Source organism: Panthera onca, chromosome D3, assembly GCF_046562875.1.
Source record: "Panthera onca isolate mPanOnc1 chromosome D3, mPanOnc1 haplotype 2, whole genome shotgun sequence".
NCBI classification, from domain to species: Eukaryota; Metazoa; Chordata; class Mammalia; order Carnivora; family Felidae; genus Panthera; species Panthera onca.
Genome location: NC_138350.1, coordinates 55,339,624 through 55,356,556, shown reverse-complemented (window position 1 = coordinate 55,356,556; position 16,933 = coordinate 55,339,624). Strand labels below are relative to the sequence as shown.

At 39.6% G+C, this 16,933-nt stretch overlaps 1 protein-coding gene across 31 annotated transcripts in view; it reads right to left on the bottom strand.

Moving 5' to 3' along the window:
- Positions 1 to 16,933, bottom strand: part of DTNA (dystrobrevin alpha) — a 355,063-nt gene that overhangs the window by 87,327 nt on the left and 250,803 nt on the right. For all 31 annotated transcript variants that reach the window (XM_081790787.1, XM_081790789.1, XM_081790788.1 and 28 more), the window contains one exon: positions 9,558 to 9,771. In XM_081790787.1, the coding sequence (XP_081646913.1) occupies positions 9,558 to 9,771 (214 nt within the window). The remainder of the gene's footprint in view (positions 1 to 9,557; positions 9,772 to 16,933) is intronic.

Here is a 16,933-nt window from a genome sequence, read left to right as displayed (position 1 = left end):
GTCTTCTCAATTAGTTGAATTCCTACAGCCTTGTACTTCATCTCCCCCATAATTAGTGAACAATATATTTCTTATATTAATTAATGACTATTAATCTTTATGACAGGTGCCCCTAGAATTTCAAATGGCCACTCATTTAGTTGTTTGCTAATTTGGGAGCAGGTAGCTGTAATAAAAACGCGATGCTTTTGTCAAAAAAAAAAACCTCATTCAGAATTATTCCATGTGTATTGTATTCCCAACTGCATGGATAACTTGAAGTATCAAAAATTTATTCTAGGAAATCATTAGTTCCCTTTCCTAAGCTGAAACATGGTTCAAATTATGAGAACAGGGAAATCTACAAAATGTGGAAGAACAGGAGAAATGCCAATGATAAGGTTTTCTCCAAAATGCAGAGAAATTGAGGAGCATTATATGTGAGATTTCAAGAGCAATACAAGTTTCTTTCAATGAATCAGAGAGAACAATTTAACTCAAGAAAGAGGATAGACCACAGATAATGATGGAACAGAGAGTTCTCCACAGGATGAAATGATGATAGCTCACAGATGAATTCTTAAGCCTTAGCTTTTAATGAAGAAGATCCTAGGGAGATCGCCAGTTCTGTATTGTTCTTGGAAATGCAAGATTAATGCTATTACATCCAGGAGTGGTTGTATCAGAGCTGTTCTGCCAAATTGACACAATAAATCTAGATAAATCACCAAGTGGAGGGCAGCTCAATGAGAGTTTTGCAGGAACTCAAGGGTGAAATTAGGCCACTGGAATGTATTGTTATGCAAGCCACTGTGCCATATTGCAAAGGTGACCCTGGTCACAAAGAAGGATTCAGGGGGCATGCAGGAATGTAGATCTCCATAAGCACACCAATATTGGGTGAATTTAGACCTTGCTCAGCCCTAGCAGTGGATAAATCTTGAAGGAATTTAAGGAGTGAGTGGAGACGAATGATGTCACAATGGAAAAGGGGGACACACCAAGGACTTAAATACAAATGGATCTTTTTAAAGATCATTTTCAGTAGATAAAACAGGATGAAGAAAAGGGTTGGGGAGAGAGATTTTCTAAAGACGTTTGACAAGATTCCACACCGAGGGCCATTACTTAAACTCATCTTGGGATCAGGGTCCTGTGTGTGTGTGTGTGTGTGTGTGTGAGAGAGAGAGAGAGAGAGAGAGAGAGAGAGAGAGAGAGAGAAAGTGGCGTTAACAATGCAAGTAAGGAGTAGGGAAACATCGGTGCACCCCGAGGGGAGAAGTACAAGAGTTGTGCTCATCAGGAATCATCCCCAACGGGGCCGTGTGATTCACAAACAGATCGGGAAATCCCTTAAGTATCTAGGAAGTGGAAAGTCAAGCTCAGGAGGATGGATAACAGGAAACTCCCAGGAGTCTAGTGCAAACCAGCAGGAAAGCAGCATATTGTTCCAAAGTGAGTCTGCACATGCAATGCCTCTAGGAGTAAAGCAGTAAAACTGCCCATATGGAATGTTGGCCGTCGGCCACAATTCCGGAAGAAGACCTGCCAAAGTGTACTGAGGATGAAAAACGTAGATTGTCCCTAATGCTGCAGGCCAAACAGCCTTGGAACGGCAACACTAGGAAGAGTGCTAGAAAAAGTCTATGCTTTTGTTTGTACTAAGAGCTATGGCAGCACATCTCCAACTTCATGTGTGCCTTTTAAAAAAAAAAAAAAATTATGTTTACTTATTTTTGAAAGAAAGAGCATGAGCCGGGGAGGGGCAGAGAGAGAGGGAGATACAAAATCCAAAGCAGGCTCTAGGCTCTGAGCTGTCAGCACAGAACTCAAGGACCTTGAGATCATGACTTGAGCTGAAGTCAGACGCTTAACTGACTGAGCCACCCACGTTTCCCCACGTGCAGTTCTAATTGCCATCTAAAGAAAGAGCAGAGCCAGGTATGTTTGCGAATACTGCATGCAGTATACAGTGTATCTATCAGAACCGTCCACTTGATGGGTGGGCTGGGCCTTCGAATCAATGACAAGACTGACAATGAGCCATTCTTGGTGGAGAAAAGTTGCTAGTGCAGTTAACTGATTGGTAGTGTAGAAGGTACAGCAAAAACTTTAAAGTGAAATGCACTATTGGCCTATCATTTTTTGTTTAAAAAATTGTACTTTTAAAGTAAAAATTTTATTTTCATATTTTCCCTTTTAATGTAGAGCAGGAACACAATGCATAATACACGCTTTCCTCTTTTTTTCCCACTATTTGGTTTTTAGCAGAATGGAATATATTCTATTTTTTTAGGCCAATCAGCCGGAAGCTTTTGCCAATACAAACTTTACTTTCCTATTTAGCTTGAGGTAAAAAACTACCCAATTAAATTGCTATGCTGGTGCGTAATTAACACCTTGAAAGGTATTTAAGACAATCAGAAAATTAGCAAAAGTGCAAACTGAAATTGCTTTATAAATCAAGGTTTCCTTAAATCTTTTATTTCCCTTATACTTTGTTTTTTCACTCTGAAAACTTCCAAATTTTCCTAAGAGGTAACCAATTAAAATGGAAACAAGAGGGGCGCCTGGGTGGCTCAGTTATTTAAGCATCTGACTCTTGTTTTCAGCTCAGGTCATGATCTCATGGTTCATGAGATTGAGCTCCATGTTGGGGTCTGTGCTGGCAGGATGGAGCCTGCTTGGGATTCTCTCTCTCTCTCACCCTCCTACCCTCCCCCCTTCAAAATAAATAAATAAACATCTTAAAAATATTAAAAAATGGAAATAACAAAACACCCTTTAGTTAAAATATATACAGAGATTTGTAGAGTGTCTGTCTTAAAAACATACATTACTTTAAGGTTTGACTCATTCATCATAATAAAAAGTGACTAACCATTACACTGGGCTTTTTTCATGACCTCAAAAAGAGAGAAACTGATTTCTTTTAACTAAGAAGGTATTAGTTTTAGGGAAAAGTTGTCTGGGAGGGAAAATCTGCTTTTGACAAGAAGGAAAAACAACAAATAGATATTGATAGGTCTGAGATGCTAGGCTGAATTCAGAACAGAATGTAAATTTTCTCCAAGTTGCCAAGTGAGTTTCCTGTTTGAAATTAGAGAATCTCATGATAAATTTTAAGTCCTTGAAAGTGAGATTTGGATTCTGACTCTATTTGGAACAGGCTGATGGAATTATTTTTCTATTTGAGAGCACAGAAACCAGAAGCTCTTCTTTTACCAACATATTTCACAAAAACATTTGGTAAGCATTTTGATGAGCACAGAACTCAACTTTCTCTTTCTCGCACATTTTGGTAGCTTAATTAACGGAGAAAATTGTTTCCTCCTCTTTCTTCCAAAACACGCCTCTATCGTAACTCATTTCTTTATCTGGGCGTCATTTTGTTCATATGGATCACTCATTTCATAACTCAACAATTATTTATTGACCATGTCTCACAGGTTGGGGATCTAATGATGAATAAGGTATGGCTCCCACCCTCAGTTTGCTCATAGTTTATTGGAGAAAAAGAATCAAAACTCACTAATATTTTTTTTAGAGTTTATTTATTTTGAAAGAGAGAGAGACAGTGGGAGAGGGGCAAATAGAGAGGAAGAGAGAGAGAAGCCCAAGCAGGCTCCGTACTGTCAGTACAAAGCCCAGTGAGGGGCTTGAACTCACGAACTGTGAGACTGTGACCTGAGCTGAAGTCAGACACCTAACGACAGAGCTCTCAGGCACCCCGACACCGGTTAGTTTTAATACAGCATGTTTTTCAGAGGGTAGGGACCTCACCCCACTCATCTTTCATCCCCAGCCTATCATGGCACCCAGTGCAAAGCAAGCTCTTAATATACGTTAGTTAAGTTAATGGATGCACACGTGAAAAGAATTTTTTTTTTCGATTTACCACTTAAGTTTTATATTGAGAAATACTAAAATGCTTGAGAAAAATCATGAAGATTGGCCTTACAGTCCCTAATATTAGGTTGTGCGGTCATGTGACACCTTGAATTTGGAAGTAAGCACATACATAATTACTCTTATTTGGGGGATGATGAAGTTAACATGTGCACAGATAGAAATCCCTTAATTGGCTGTGGCATCTCTTTGGCCTTCCCATCATGTTAGCAAAACATTTGGGGAAAGAATTCGTCATAACACCTGGCGACGCGAGTTTGCCAGGAGTTTCTCCAGCATGGAAGGAGGCAATACTGTGGACATATCTCCTTTACCCCTATGAAACTCTTTTTGCCACTCACGCAAAGTATAAGTCTGACATAAAGGCAAGTGACATTAAGAATGTTCATTTTATCTACAATTGTAGAAATTCTTTAGAGAGAGTCTATTTTCGTGACAAGCAGGAACCTTGAAACAAAGTATTTTCTACTAGAACAAAATTTTAGCGATTAGAGGAGAATGTTCTGTGGAAGTCTTGAGTTTAAGATGTGGTACAAAAGAAAATCACCAAGCAAACACTATGTTAAATATCTAGTTCTAGCCGTATAGACAATAAAAAGAAAAAAGAACGTTTGGTTTTATAGACCTCGTCTCTTTTTCCTTTGCTCTCACACAACCACACAGCCTCAAATGTGAACCATCCATTTCACTGGTGCGCAGAGAAAGGGCTGTGTACTTTGTACCACATCTTGCATTAAACATCAAAATTATTTTTTAAACTCAAAAGGCAGACGGATTTGGGCAGAGTTCCAGAATATTTTATATCGACGAGTCTGAAATAGTGCTGTGGTACCTTTCATAGCATTGGAGGGGGTGTGTGGGGAAGCTCAGGAGTGGGAATGGATGTTCAAATGGCTCAGCAAGGTGCAATACGTCAAACAGAGGATTCTGTATTCTCTGTGAAAGACTATTATATGATAGATTTGGAATTCTGGATGGCTGTCATAAAACTGACTCTAAATCTACAATGTAATATGTGTTAAGTCCAAATATTTCCTTCACATACACTCTGTCAGACATGTCTGAGTACCACAAACTGGAAAGGTTAGGAATGTGGGCATCATAAAACTATCCTGTAAAAGCTGGGTAAGTTTGGGGGGAAAAGTACCTTAATTTCTCATTTAAAAATGTAATAGAAAGCATGAATACAGCTGAACTTACACTGATGCCTGAAACAAATGATTCTTTTTCCCCACTGACCTCACCTAGTGTGACACTGTATTACTTACACGCTGTGTAACCTCCACATGTCCCAGCCGTATCGCTTACTCAACCTGAAAAGTTATAATCCCTTAGTGCCCAACCAGTAGGACTGTGGGCAAACAAATGGTATTAGCTATTACTACAATGAGTAATATGATTACTAATTACATTAGTACATAATCACTATTAGTATATATAATTACTGATTACATTAGCATATTATTACTATCATTGGAGAACTGGCTTTAAGAATATAGCGTGACACCTGAGAAGAGGAACACCACCATTCTTTTTAATCTTTATCCTTGTCCTCCTATGAGATTCGCATGGCTGAATATATGTGAAAATAACATTTGCTAAAAACAAGGCCACTGTCACCTAATCTACCTTAGGAAGAATTTCCCTAAGAAAGAAGATTCTAGTGAATTGAAATGAGATTAAGTCAACAGACTAAAGTTGTTGTTCATGTTTCCCAAGAAATGAAGAAGGGAGTACGAGAACTACAGGGAAGTCTTTTGTGAAAATAGGATACTCCCACACTAGTAGTCACAGCCATCTGTTTTCTTCTCTTGTGGAACAGAAGTAAAAATAGAGGGTATGAATCTAGGTGACAGAGCAAACCTGGACTCCCTAGTCTTGGTAATATATTAGAGATTAAGGAGGACTTAGTTTCAGAAAAAGAATGAAAAGAAATTAGTGTGTTGAGCTAAGAAAAGTCAATCTTTGATCTTTATTCATTCATTCATTCATTTGTAAATTCATTATGAGCTGGACATTGTCTCAGGTGCTGTGTATACAAAGAGTAAGCCATGGTCCCACTGTATAGTAGCTTGTGGGAGGCAGTCATATAAATAGGAAGACATGCACCATAAAAGAATAACAAAATCATTTGAAAGGAACAGTAGGACCTGGGGAAGAGGGGGGTCAACTCAGCCATGAGAGGTGAAGGGCTTCACAGAGGATCAGTTTGTGACCCCATCTCTTTGAAAGGTCAATATAGACTTTTAAGAATTAGTGTCAAGGTCACAATTATACCTCAATAAAGCTGTTGAAAAAAATTATTGTCATCTTGTAACTTTCTGCGATGTTGTTTTTCTTTTGTTACTCTCAGTTTTCCTAAAAAATAATAGTTAACAGTGGGAAGAAAAGCTGCCTCCAGGTTGTTAGCAAATAAGGGAAAGAGGCAGGCTAATTCCTGGGGTGTGCAGAAGAAAAGAGATGAGATACAGAGACTGGCTCTGGCTGTTTTCTAATTCTTCTTCACTCTCAGTCCCTCATCCCCGATTTTGACACCTTTCCCACCCTTCCCAGGTACACCTGTCATTTTCCTAGGGACTCTGGAGGAGACAGTGTCTGGGATGGAAAGGTCTGCTTAGAAGTTGATTGGTCATCGACCACTGGTTGACTCTTGCTAGGATGCAGCCATTTTTAGGAGGAAAGTCAGGAAAAACAAACATCTTCTAGACTCAAGGGACTGATATTCAGAGACAGAATGGCAAACAAAAGCATAGTCTCTGGGCATGAATCCTAGCTCCTAACATTCTAGAAATCATCCTACATCTGTAGCAATGCACTCTATCTTCTAAGAGGCTGAGTTGGTGGAGAAACCTTGCAACCAGGAAGCTAGCTGTGGTCTGCAGTGAGCATGTCTGGGGGAGGACTGAGACGCAGGTGTTTCTCTGGGGAGAGGAGGGAAAGAGTGATATTTTGGGGGAGGTATGGTTGCGAGAAGGCAAGTCTGGTTCTCAAGGATACAGGCAAGTGCAGTGGGCTTTGAACCTCATTTCAGGTTACCATATTCATGGAAGACTCCACCAGCTGGGTCTGGTGAATCTGAAGGCATTGCCAAAATAATGACCAAGTTTCTCTGAATGCAAGTTCTTATTTTCAGTCTTCGTGAATTTAAATTGCTATACTGTCCTTCCTTCAAAAAAAATATACACACATATATAATCTCTTTAGAATGAAAGTTTAAATTTTTATTTTAGACTTTTTTTTGGTTTTTTTTAAATGTTCATTCAAATTACAGCAAATGAGAAAATCTCCCAAATGTTTCAGTGATTCTATAAGAGCAACAGCATATCCTTGATGTACTAGGCTCATTCACGTCTACCAAAATGCAGAAGGCTCCCTTAAATGCTTGGGTTCTGTCGTGGGATAGGTGGTAGGAAGCAACATCAGATTTCCATACTGGATCTCATTTGGAGAAACAGGAGTTTACTATTATAAGAAATTGAATTGAACATTCATTTTATTCTTAAGTTTCGCTTCTTACATTCACTTTTAAGTGAATATTTCCGGTTATAGTCTCTTTCCAGCTACCGATACTTCCTTATGGCTCACATCCCACATCGTCTAGATTTTCAAAAGCCATCAGATGGAAGTTTGAGAATCAGCAGAACTGCCTATACTCATTTGCAATGCCAAAACAGAGAAGGCAGAAGCATCTGTAGACTGGGGTCTCTATACGGATGTGTCTGTAAATCTGTAAAATGAGATTTCTCTATGTGGATGTTTTAAAAAATCTACTATAATGAGATTACTGAAAGTATACATCAGGGCCCTTTTTATCTGTAAGGAGAGTAAGAACCAAACAGATATTCCATGTGAACGTTCACGTTGATGGCTCCTGACCTTGGGATAGTCCTTAAGCTTAGCATTCATCAACCTTGAAATGATTATCAGTAGCTACTTAGAGAACATCTACAGCCCTATTTTTTAAAAGTGATCTTCCCAATATGTCTAAACAGAAGGGAAAAATCTAACTCTATTGTATATTTCTCATGTTATGAGAAATACTGAGATATGATATGTCATATAAAATATGAGACATGTATATAACTCTAACATATTTCACAAGGTCCTCCTTCCTTAATATTAATCTGGCCCAGTTTCTATATTTATGGAGTGGATACAAATTATTTTTTTATCTTTGATTCCTTATGAATCCTCCAGCAATACTCTAAGATCTGGCAAGAATTCTATTTCTCTTTTTACATTCTCCGTTGTTCCACTTATAACAAATAAGCCCCCTGCAGACTAGTGGCAAGTCTGAAAGCTTCTGTGCTCTTGTCAAGGGGGGAGGATGGAAATGCCATTACAGAAATTCCATAGCCTGGCTCCATTCTGTCACCTGTCATGTGGAACCATAGCCTTCTCTACCTGCCTGCCACTTGGTTACCATAGTGATTAGGCCAAAGCAGTACATCATTTCTGAAGTCTGCACAGGCTAAGCATGGGATCTATCAAGCCAGACTGCTTGTTTCAGAACTGTTTATTTCAAGTCGAGAATTACTCAAAATTTAAACATCATGAGACAATACTCTACACAGGTCAAACCAAGCACGGATAATTCTGTTACCACTCTAGGTTGTAAAGTGACAGCTGGTAGCTTTCGTGAGCGGCATAATAACGTTAGCCTGGCTGGAACATCTCCAGTGCCAGGCTTAGATATTCCCAAGCATTGGCCAGACAATGAGACTAAGCAAAATCTTTTGAGAGTCTTAAAATGTGATTGCTGAAAGGTCAAGTTAGCAATTTTCCGTTTTAATATTCAAAACCAGTAGTGAAAGTGGGGATGCTGATACCATATCTAGACTAAAGGCAATCAGCCAAAGACCTTTTGAAATCTTAGGCTGATAAAGTAATTCAGGGGAGTTTTTATACTTCACAAGGCTGCCACATATGCCTTGGAAAAGAAATCTTAGCTGAATACCTAAATCCCTACTCTGCCACTAACATGCTGAGAGACACTGGTCAAGGGACAGCCTCTTGGTGCTTCAGGTCCTTCATCTGTAAAATGAGAGATTTGGAAGAACAGTCTTTAATATTTCAACCAGCTCTGAAATTCTCTCATTCTATGAGACAAAATTATAAGATAACGAGGCTGAGATTTAATTATCATGTGCGGAAGGCATTACATTGCTTTATGTGGCACATTATTGACTGATCCATTTAACGCAAGCCATGGCTCCTTTCACTAGGCTGATCAAGAAACCCTCTTCAATCTCTCTGTTTGCTCTAGGATCTTGTTATGACACCTCAGAAACACTGTCTTAGGCAATCTGCAAAGAAGAGAGTTGAAAACATCCTTCCACTGCACGCTTCATTAAACTGCTCCACAGGCATGCCATCGCGAGACACTTTCAAGCATCTGTAGCTTTTAGGAAGCATGGGATGAGTTAAACAAAGGTCAGCATACAAAATAACAATTGTCCTCAATTTTCTATGGCACTTTTTTACTGTTTTTTTCCCTCATGGCATTTAAAATTTATGTTAAACACAGACAGATTTAATTGAGATAAGTTTCTGATCAAGAAAAAGAGGCAGCCAGCTACTCTAGAAAATCATTTGGAAGAGACCAAGAAGGACAAGAGGAGGGAGAGACCAAACATGCAGAGAGGAACGGCTATTCAGAGGGAGCTTACGGATCAAAGGCTGCCAGCAGGAAGTTAAGCAGGAGGCTGATGGACTGTTCCACCTGGATTTGGTGAGTGGTTGGCATCCGTTTGTTGAGCTGGTAGAAAATGGTGGAAAGCACAGCCTCCAAGCGGGCCACACTGAGTTCTATGTTAGGGTCCAGGTTGTTCAGAGCATTTTCCCGCAACGCTTCTATGACGTTCCAAATGTCCACCAGGTGCACTACATACAATTAAAGCAGAGTGAACACATCAGCCCAAAATGCAGGGAAAGGTAAACTCATTATTTTACACGTACCATCTGTCCTATTTTGTCAAGGCACCTCAAAGTCCTCAATATGAGTTCAACTCTTGTAGGGGTTGACATAAGTAAATGTACATAGACAGTGCATGATCTCAAAGACTTGATGTACCGTGTATAATACAAGAAAATTATTTCCTGAAAACCACAGTAGATAGTTACTTCTAATCTTCAGCGTGACCCTTGAAATGCAGCTACTATCTTTACGTTACATATGAGAAACTGAGGACCAGGGAAGTTAACTGACAAATGCAAAGGTCCAAGGCCAGTCAGTGGCAAAACTGGTATTCAAATCCACGTCTATCCACGTCATTTTCAAAAAACGCTGAAATAAAAACTGTTGACATACAACATCGTGTATGTGTAACTTCAAGGTATACAACATATTGATTTGATAGATTTATATATTGCAATGTGATTACCACCCTAGCATTAGCTAACACATCATGTCCCAGAATTATAATTTCTTTTTTTGTGGTGAGAACATTTAAGATCTAGTTTCTTAGCAACTTTGAAGTATATGGCACTTGTGATTAAAATTAACAAGTCTTTCTGGCTTTAAAGCATTTTCCCACTGTACACACCGACCCCTTGAAAGAAAGAGACACAAAACCAGCACTTAAATTCTAGCATTCGAACAGATATCAAACCTGCGTTTATTTAAAATATTTTAATTTATTTATATATTTTTCATAGTATAAGGTTTGAAATAAAAAAAGAAAAAGTTAAGGAAGGTGGGAAGACAGGCAGGGGAAAAAGGAAAAGTTATCAGCAGAATTAAGTCACGGATCACTTATTTAACCTGGTCAAGAACAGCTTCTTGGCTACACTATTGACTAACTCATAGAACTTAAGTCATGGTTACTTTCACTAGTGTCAAGAATTCCATTTCTATTTCTTCCCTGGTCATGCTCAAGCCTTGTCATAACACCCCAGAAAGCATTGCCACAATCAGGACAGTGATTGTCTCCATCCCAAAGGTTTCCTCTGGTTCCTTTTAATCCAGCCCACTCCTCACCCCAGGCAACCACAGATATACTTTCCAAAATGGTTTTCTAGGATTCTAGATAGCTGGAATCATGCGGTATGTACTTTTATTTTGTCTGGATCCTTCTACTTGGTATAATTACTTTGAGAGTCATCCGCATTGTTGCATGTATTAATAGTTTGTTCCTTAATATTGTTGAATAGCATTCTGTTTGTGGATAGATCACAATTTGGTTTTCAACTCACCTGTTGATAGACACTTGAGTTGTTTCAGTTTGGGGTTATTATGAATGAAGTTGCTATGAATAGCCACATACAAATGTTTGTATAGACATAAGCTCCATTTCTCTTGGTAAATACTTGGAAATGAAATGGGCTAGGTTGTATGGTTGGTATATGTTGAATGTTTGAGAAACTCCCCAGGTGTGTTCCAATATAGTTGTGGTATTTCAAATTTACATCAACAACGTATGAGAATTCCAGTGTCCCCACAACTTCGCCATATTTAAGGTTCACTTTTCATCATGCTTTTGCTCTTGAAACTAAATATGTTGTCTTTCTCAATGAAATACACACTTAGGTTTCAGTTCCTGAAAAATGTGCACTCCACGTATGCGTTTCTACATACTTGTAAGTTTTAGTTTCCTGCTTCTTTACTCATTTCTGACACTATATTAAAAAAACACTAACATGTATTGAACTTCTGGACTTGGGAGTCCAAATGAGCACTGGACTTGAAGTCCAAAGACCGAGGTCTAAATATGGCCCTTCTACTTCAAGTGCATGCCCTCATAGCCTTGAAGACATAGAGCTTCATTGTCCCCATCTACAGAGTGAGGACAGTGTTCCTTACATGGGAAAAATCATGAAGTCAAAAGTGGTAATGCCTGACACACAGGACAATATGTTGCACTTGAACAAAGGTACAATGTGAATCATGTAAAACTAAAAAAAAAACCAGAATAAAACAACTTTCCAGCATATCTCTTATTTGGGACAGAAGAATACAGATCACTTTCTAACTGAAATACTTACATATCTATTAGATTTGGATAAATTCAGACTATGGGATTCCAAATTTATAACCTTCTCTGTATGTCCTACAAGGAAATTATTTGTATTTCTTAATGCTATTTATCCAATTTTTCAAGTCAGTATCCAAGGTACTTCCAGGTAGACGGCATCTATAAGTTTTTGTTTGTTTGTTTGTTTGTTTGTTTAATTAACTTCTTGAGGAATTAAATTAATTTCTGCAGGAACTGGGTTCCTATAATTATTCCCTTTATGTTTGATGTACAGATCCTCTGGATCTAGTCCTTGGGGATACGTCTGGGTGCAGGATGCAAAGATGTTATTCCTGCCTCAAGGAACTAACGGGTGGGGATTTGGACATGACTCACAATTACACAGATAATCAGAAATGATGACCTATTGTGGTGGACAGGGTGCTACATACAAAATGGGATTATGAGATGGTCGTGAAGGGCCCAGAGGAATAAGATAAGGCTGGAGGAGTACTGTGGCTACGGCAAGTCTTTTGGCCTTTACACTAAAAGTATGAAGACACAGGTGTTAAATAGAGTGACACACTCAGAAATACAGCTGAAAACTATCATTTCGGACAGTAAGGGCAAAAAGCAGTGGAGGTGGACAGGCATGCACGGGGGAAGCGGCTGGAGCCTGTTACCGTCATCACAGCAGAGATGATGGTCTTTTTGCGTAGGGATGGCGGTACACAGAAAACTGTAATCATGCACACTATAATACTTATTTTCCAAGAGTGGCAAAAGACACAGATTTTGCAGTCACAAAGATTGAAGTTTCACCCCTGGCTCTACTAATAATTATAAAACTGTGGGCAAGTTACTCCTCCTCTATATACTTTACTGTTTCCTTTCTAGAAATGAGGAGAATACCATCCAGAGACAGTTATAGCGAGGAGAAAAGAGAAAATGTATACATGGGTGCTGGTCACAGAGCTTGGCACATAGATGATAACTACTAGTGTTAAGATAATTAAACACCTTCTGATCTATAGCCATGCTACACCATTATCAACTTACAAGGTCTGTGAATCCAAACCCAACTTTCAGCCCAGTGCCGCCAAATTCGATAAGTTAATTAACATGTAATTTTGAGCATATATCGTGTTGGCCATACAAAAGAAGGCCAAACTACATCTCAGCCCCAAAGACAGATAATATTTAGTTTAACTGTCGTTACGTTCTCAGTTAGTGGAGTTTGAATCGGTTTTACCGTGTTTGATAATTAGAGACCTGGTGAGGAAGGCCCTCTTTCATAAAGACTTATCAGAAATTTTATTCCATTGGTAACTGCTTTGGGAGGTGCAGATTACAGTGCAGAATAGTGCAGGTTCCTGGACGGTAGGTTGGGTTTCGACTGGCTTCTCCTATCGACTATCCATGTGACCTTGAGCAAATCACTTAATGTCCTTAAGTTTCAGTTTCCACATCTGTAAGATGGGGACAACAAGAGTTGCTCCACTGCAGCGTTATTGGGGGGATCAAATGAGACAATCCATAGAAAGCACTTAACTCAGTGCTCAGTGCATAGAAGTATTTAATATCTATTAATTATTATTAAAAGGTATCACAAGCCTTCTGCTTAATGGAGTGGGAGCACTAAGAAATGTGCTAAGTTTAGAGTCATAAGGAAGCTATTAGGAAGTCTGTTTTAAAAGTCTGACAGTTGTATAAAGATGTTTACTCTTGAGCCATCAAAATCACTTTGGAAAATGGACATTTAGGTTTTGCAGTGATGAGTGAATACCACTAGATGGCACTGTGCACACTTTGCTAAATAGCCATCAAGCTTTAACTGTCCTTCACAGAGCACCTGCTATTAAGCACAGATGAGACGAAGTGGGGTTTCCTCATCTATAAAACTGTATCCATTTTATACTAATATACTAGATAAGGCAACAGTTTGTATAATAAAATTATTTGGTTAACATTAACCATATCAAAAATAAACGTGTTCTTAACGGTAGTATTTAGTACTTCATAGAATCTTAAAAATAATATTGTTAATTTTGGACATTATTAATACCTAAAAGTTTGTATTCATAAATAAATGGAAATACACAAAGCTTCAGCAGTTTGTTTTAAATTCAGGCAATCTTAAGTAGAAAAGGGCTTGGTCCGAGGCAGGGGTGTGGGGGGAAGTGTTTGTATGTGGCTAGAGAGGAGTTTGCTATTCTCAAGTGATGTTTCTTATCTGTTTGCTGATGTTACACTATTTTTTTTTTTTAGGAAATGAACTTTTTTTTAAACACTTATTTATTTTTTGAGAGACAGAGAGCATAAGCAGGGGAGGGGCAGAGAGAGAGAGGGAGTCACAGAATCTGAAGCAGGCTCCAGGCTCTGAGTGGTCAGCACACAGCCCAATGCAGGGCTCGAACTCACTAGCCATGAGATCATAACCTGAGCTGAAGTTGGAGGCCTAACTGACCGAGCCACCCAGGCACCCCAGAAAAGAACTCTTTAGCTCACTGCTAGCAATGACTTAAATCCAAGTATCTCTGGGAAAAGTGCAAAAATACCAAACTCATTTATATCTAGGTAGAAATGACTGATGTCATAAACTTTATTAGAAGTAGGAGAATCATATAAATAGGGGAAAAGATGGAAGAGAGTGTACAGAAAGTGTAGGAATATAAAAAAAAAACGAACTTTAGGATGTAGTCTGTTTCATTATTTAGTCCAGGGCTGGCCTTACCTGGACCACATCACAGAGATTGGGTCCAGGTCAGTGAATCTAAGCACGGCACCTTTTTTTTTTTTTTTTTTTTTTTTTTTTTTTTTTTTTAAAGCATGTAGCGATCTCAAAATTCCCAAGCCCACATTATACCACTTACTGATTTCAAAATTTAGGAAGGTGGGAAAAGCGTTCCCTAAAGCTCTCCAGGTGATTCTGATAATCACAGATTTAGAAACCTTTAGGCGGCTTTCAGAGGGCTTCCAGCTGGGGAAGGTCAACAAACAATCATAGCGACTTAACTCCGGTCCTTTTGGTGTAGTGGCTTTTTTTTTTTTTTCAACGTTTTTTATTTATTTTTGGGACAGAGAGAGACAGAGCATGAACGGGGGAGGGGCAGAGAGAGAGGGAGACACAGAATCGGAAACAGGCTCCAGGCTCCGAGCCATCAGCCCAGAGCCTGACGCGGGGCTCGAACTCACGGACCACGAGATCGTGACCTGGCTGAAGTCGGACGCTTAACCGACTGCGCCACCCAGGCGCCCCTGTAGTGGCTTTTAACAATGGCTGCACACTGGAATCACCTACAAGGTTGTAAAATAGCTCCCTGGTGCTGCCTCAGCTGGTCCAGGACCATACTTGGAGTCACAAGGCATTAGGCTTATTAGAAATGCAGAATCTTAGGCCCCCACCCCAGAACCAGAAACTGCATTTTAACATCCCCAGGCAGTTTAAGTATGACAGGCATGCTGACAGTCAGTGGTTCTCTGTCCTTTGGCATTAAGACAGCCTGCTACGTTCTCATAGGTTGTGAAGTGTGTTACAAGGAGCTGATAACTATAAGTTAACTTATGCAGTTTAAGAATGATTCATGGGGTGCCTGGGTGGCTCAGTCACTTGAATGTCTGGGTCTTGATTTTGGCTCAGGTCATGATCCCAGGGTCGTGGGATAGAGCCCCGTGTTGGGCACTGCGCTGAGCATGGAGCCTGCTTGGGATTCTCTCTCTCCGTCCACCCCTCTCCCTGGTTCACACACACACACACACACACACACACACACACACACACAAACACACACACACACACAATCTCTCTCTCTCTCTCTCTCTCTCTCTCTCTCTCAAAAAAGAATGATTTATATAATCATGTATATATACATTGTTTTAGAGGGGGTGTGATTCACTTCTATAAGAAGGTCACTCATTGCATCATGATGTGCTTTCTTGCCTGGGAGAAAAGTAAATTGCAGTTATGCTGGGAATTGATATAACCTGTTGATATACCACTGGGGATATATATATATATATATATATATATATATACACACACACACACACACACACACACACACACACACTCTAGTGTGTAGACAGGGGTGTGTATGTGTGTATGTGTACGCTCATGCACATACCCTCTCAACCCCCACCCACCTTACTTAAAGTGACGGTAACTGTTGTCTGAGGCTTTGTTAGGATTCGGTTTCCAATCTCTGAGACAAGCAGGTGCAAGCAGGGAGAATTCTGATGTTGACTTACTCATCAAACGCCATCGCAAAGGGGATAGGTTCTTTCTCCTGAAACCAATTCTTCCCTCCCCAGATCTAAGTTTCCTGACTTTCAGGAAAATTCCCCAGCAGGAATTTCCCATTGTGACCACTCTGTAGATTAGGAGAACCGAGTTCAGGTGCTTTTTCCGATTAGGTTATACTGCAGGTTTGAAGTGTCGAACTGTGTTCATTCACATAGTGGATTATTAAAATATGTTTGTAGGCTTATAGGAGAATTCATTATGGAGATCCATTCACTTAGTTTTCCAATAAAATTCTGATGCCCTTAGCACTAAGAGGAGCACACACGGAAGCATTGAGTTTTTCCTAGGACAGCTCTCACATGCCAAGTCTCAGTATTCGAAATGCCAACTAGATTTAAGTAAGAATGCTTTCAAGGAGCCTCCCATGTGGGTCAGACTGCCACATGGGCAGGGTGTGAGGAGGTGGAGAGAAGAACATGTCCCCTTGTGAGTGTCAGGAACAACTTCAGGTTCCTCTTCAAACTCATTGTCTCAGCCAGGCGAAAACCAGCCTTCTATCTTAGCCTTCCATTAGAGAGACTAACAACTTCATTCGTAAGTATTTATTCAGCCCTTATTATGTTTCAGTATTCTTCTGCGTTCTAGAATTAGAGTCAAGAAGACAGGCAGGTCCCTGAGCACACAGAACTTACAGGTGGTGGAGAACAGAGGGACCCAGCAAGGAGCATGGCGTAGGCAACAACAATCTAGTTTCTCTTACAGAGAAAAATGGGCTTAGAGATCGTGGACTTGGATTCAAGTGTTTCTTCATGCACAACAGGAATAATAATATCAAACTTTCTTATAGGTG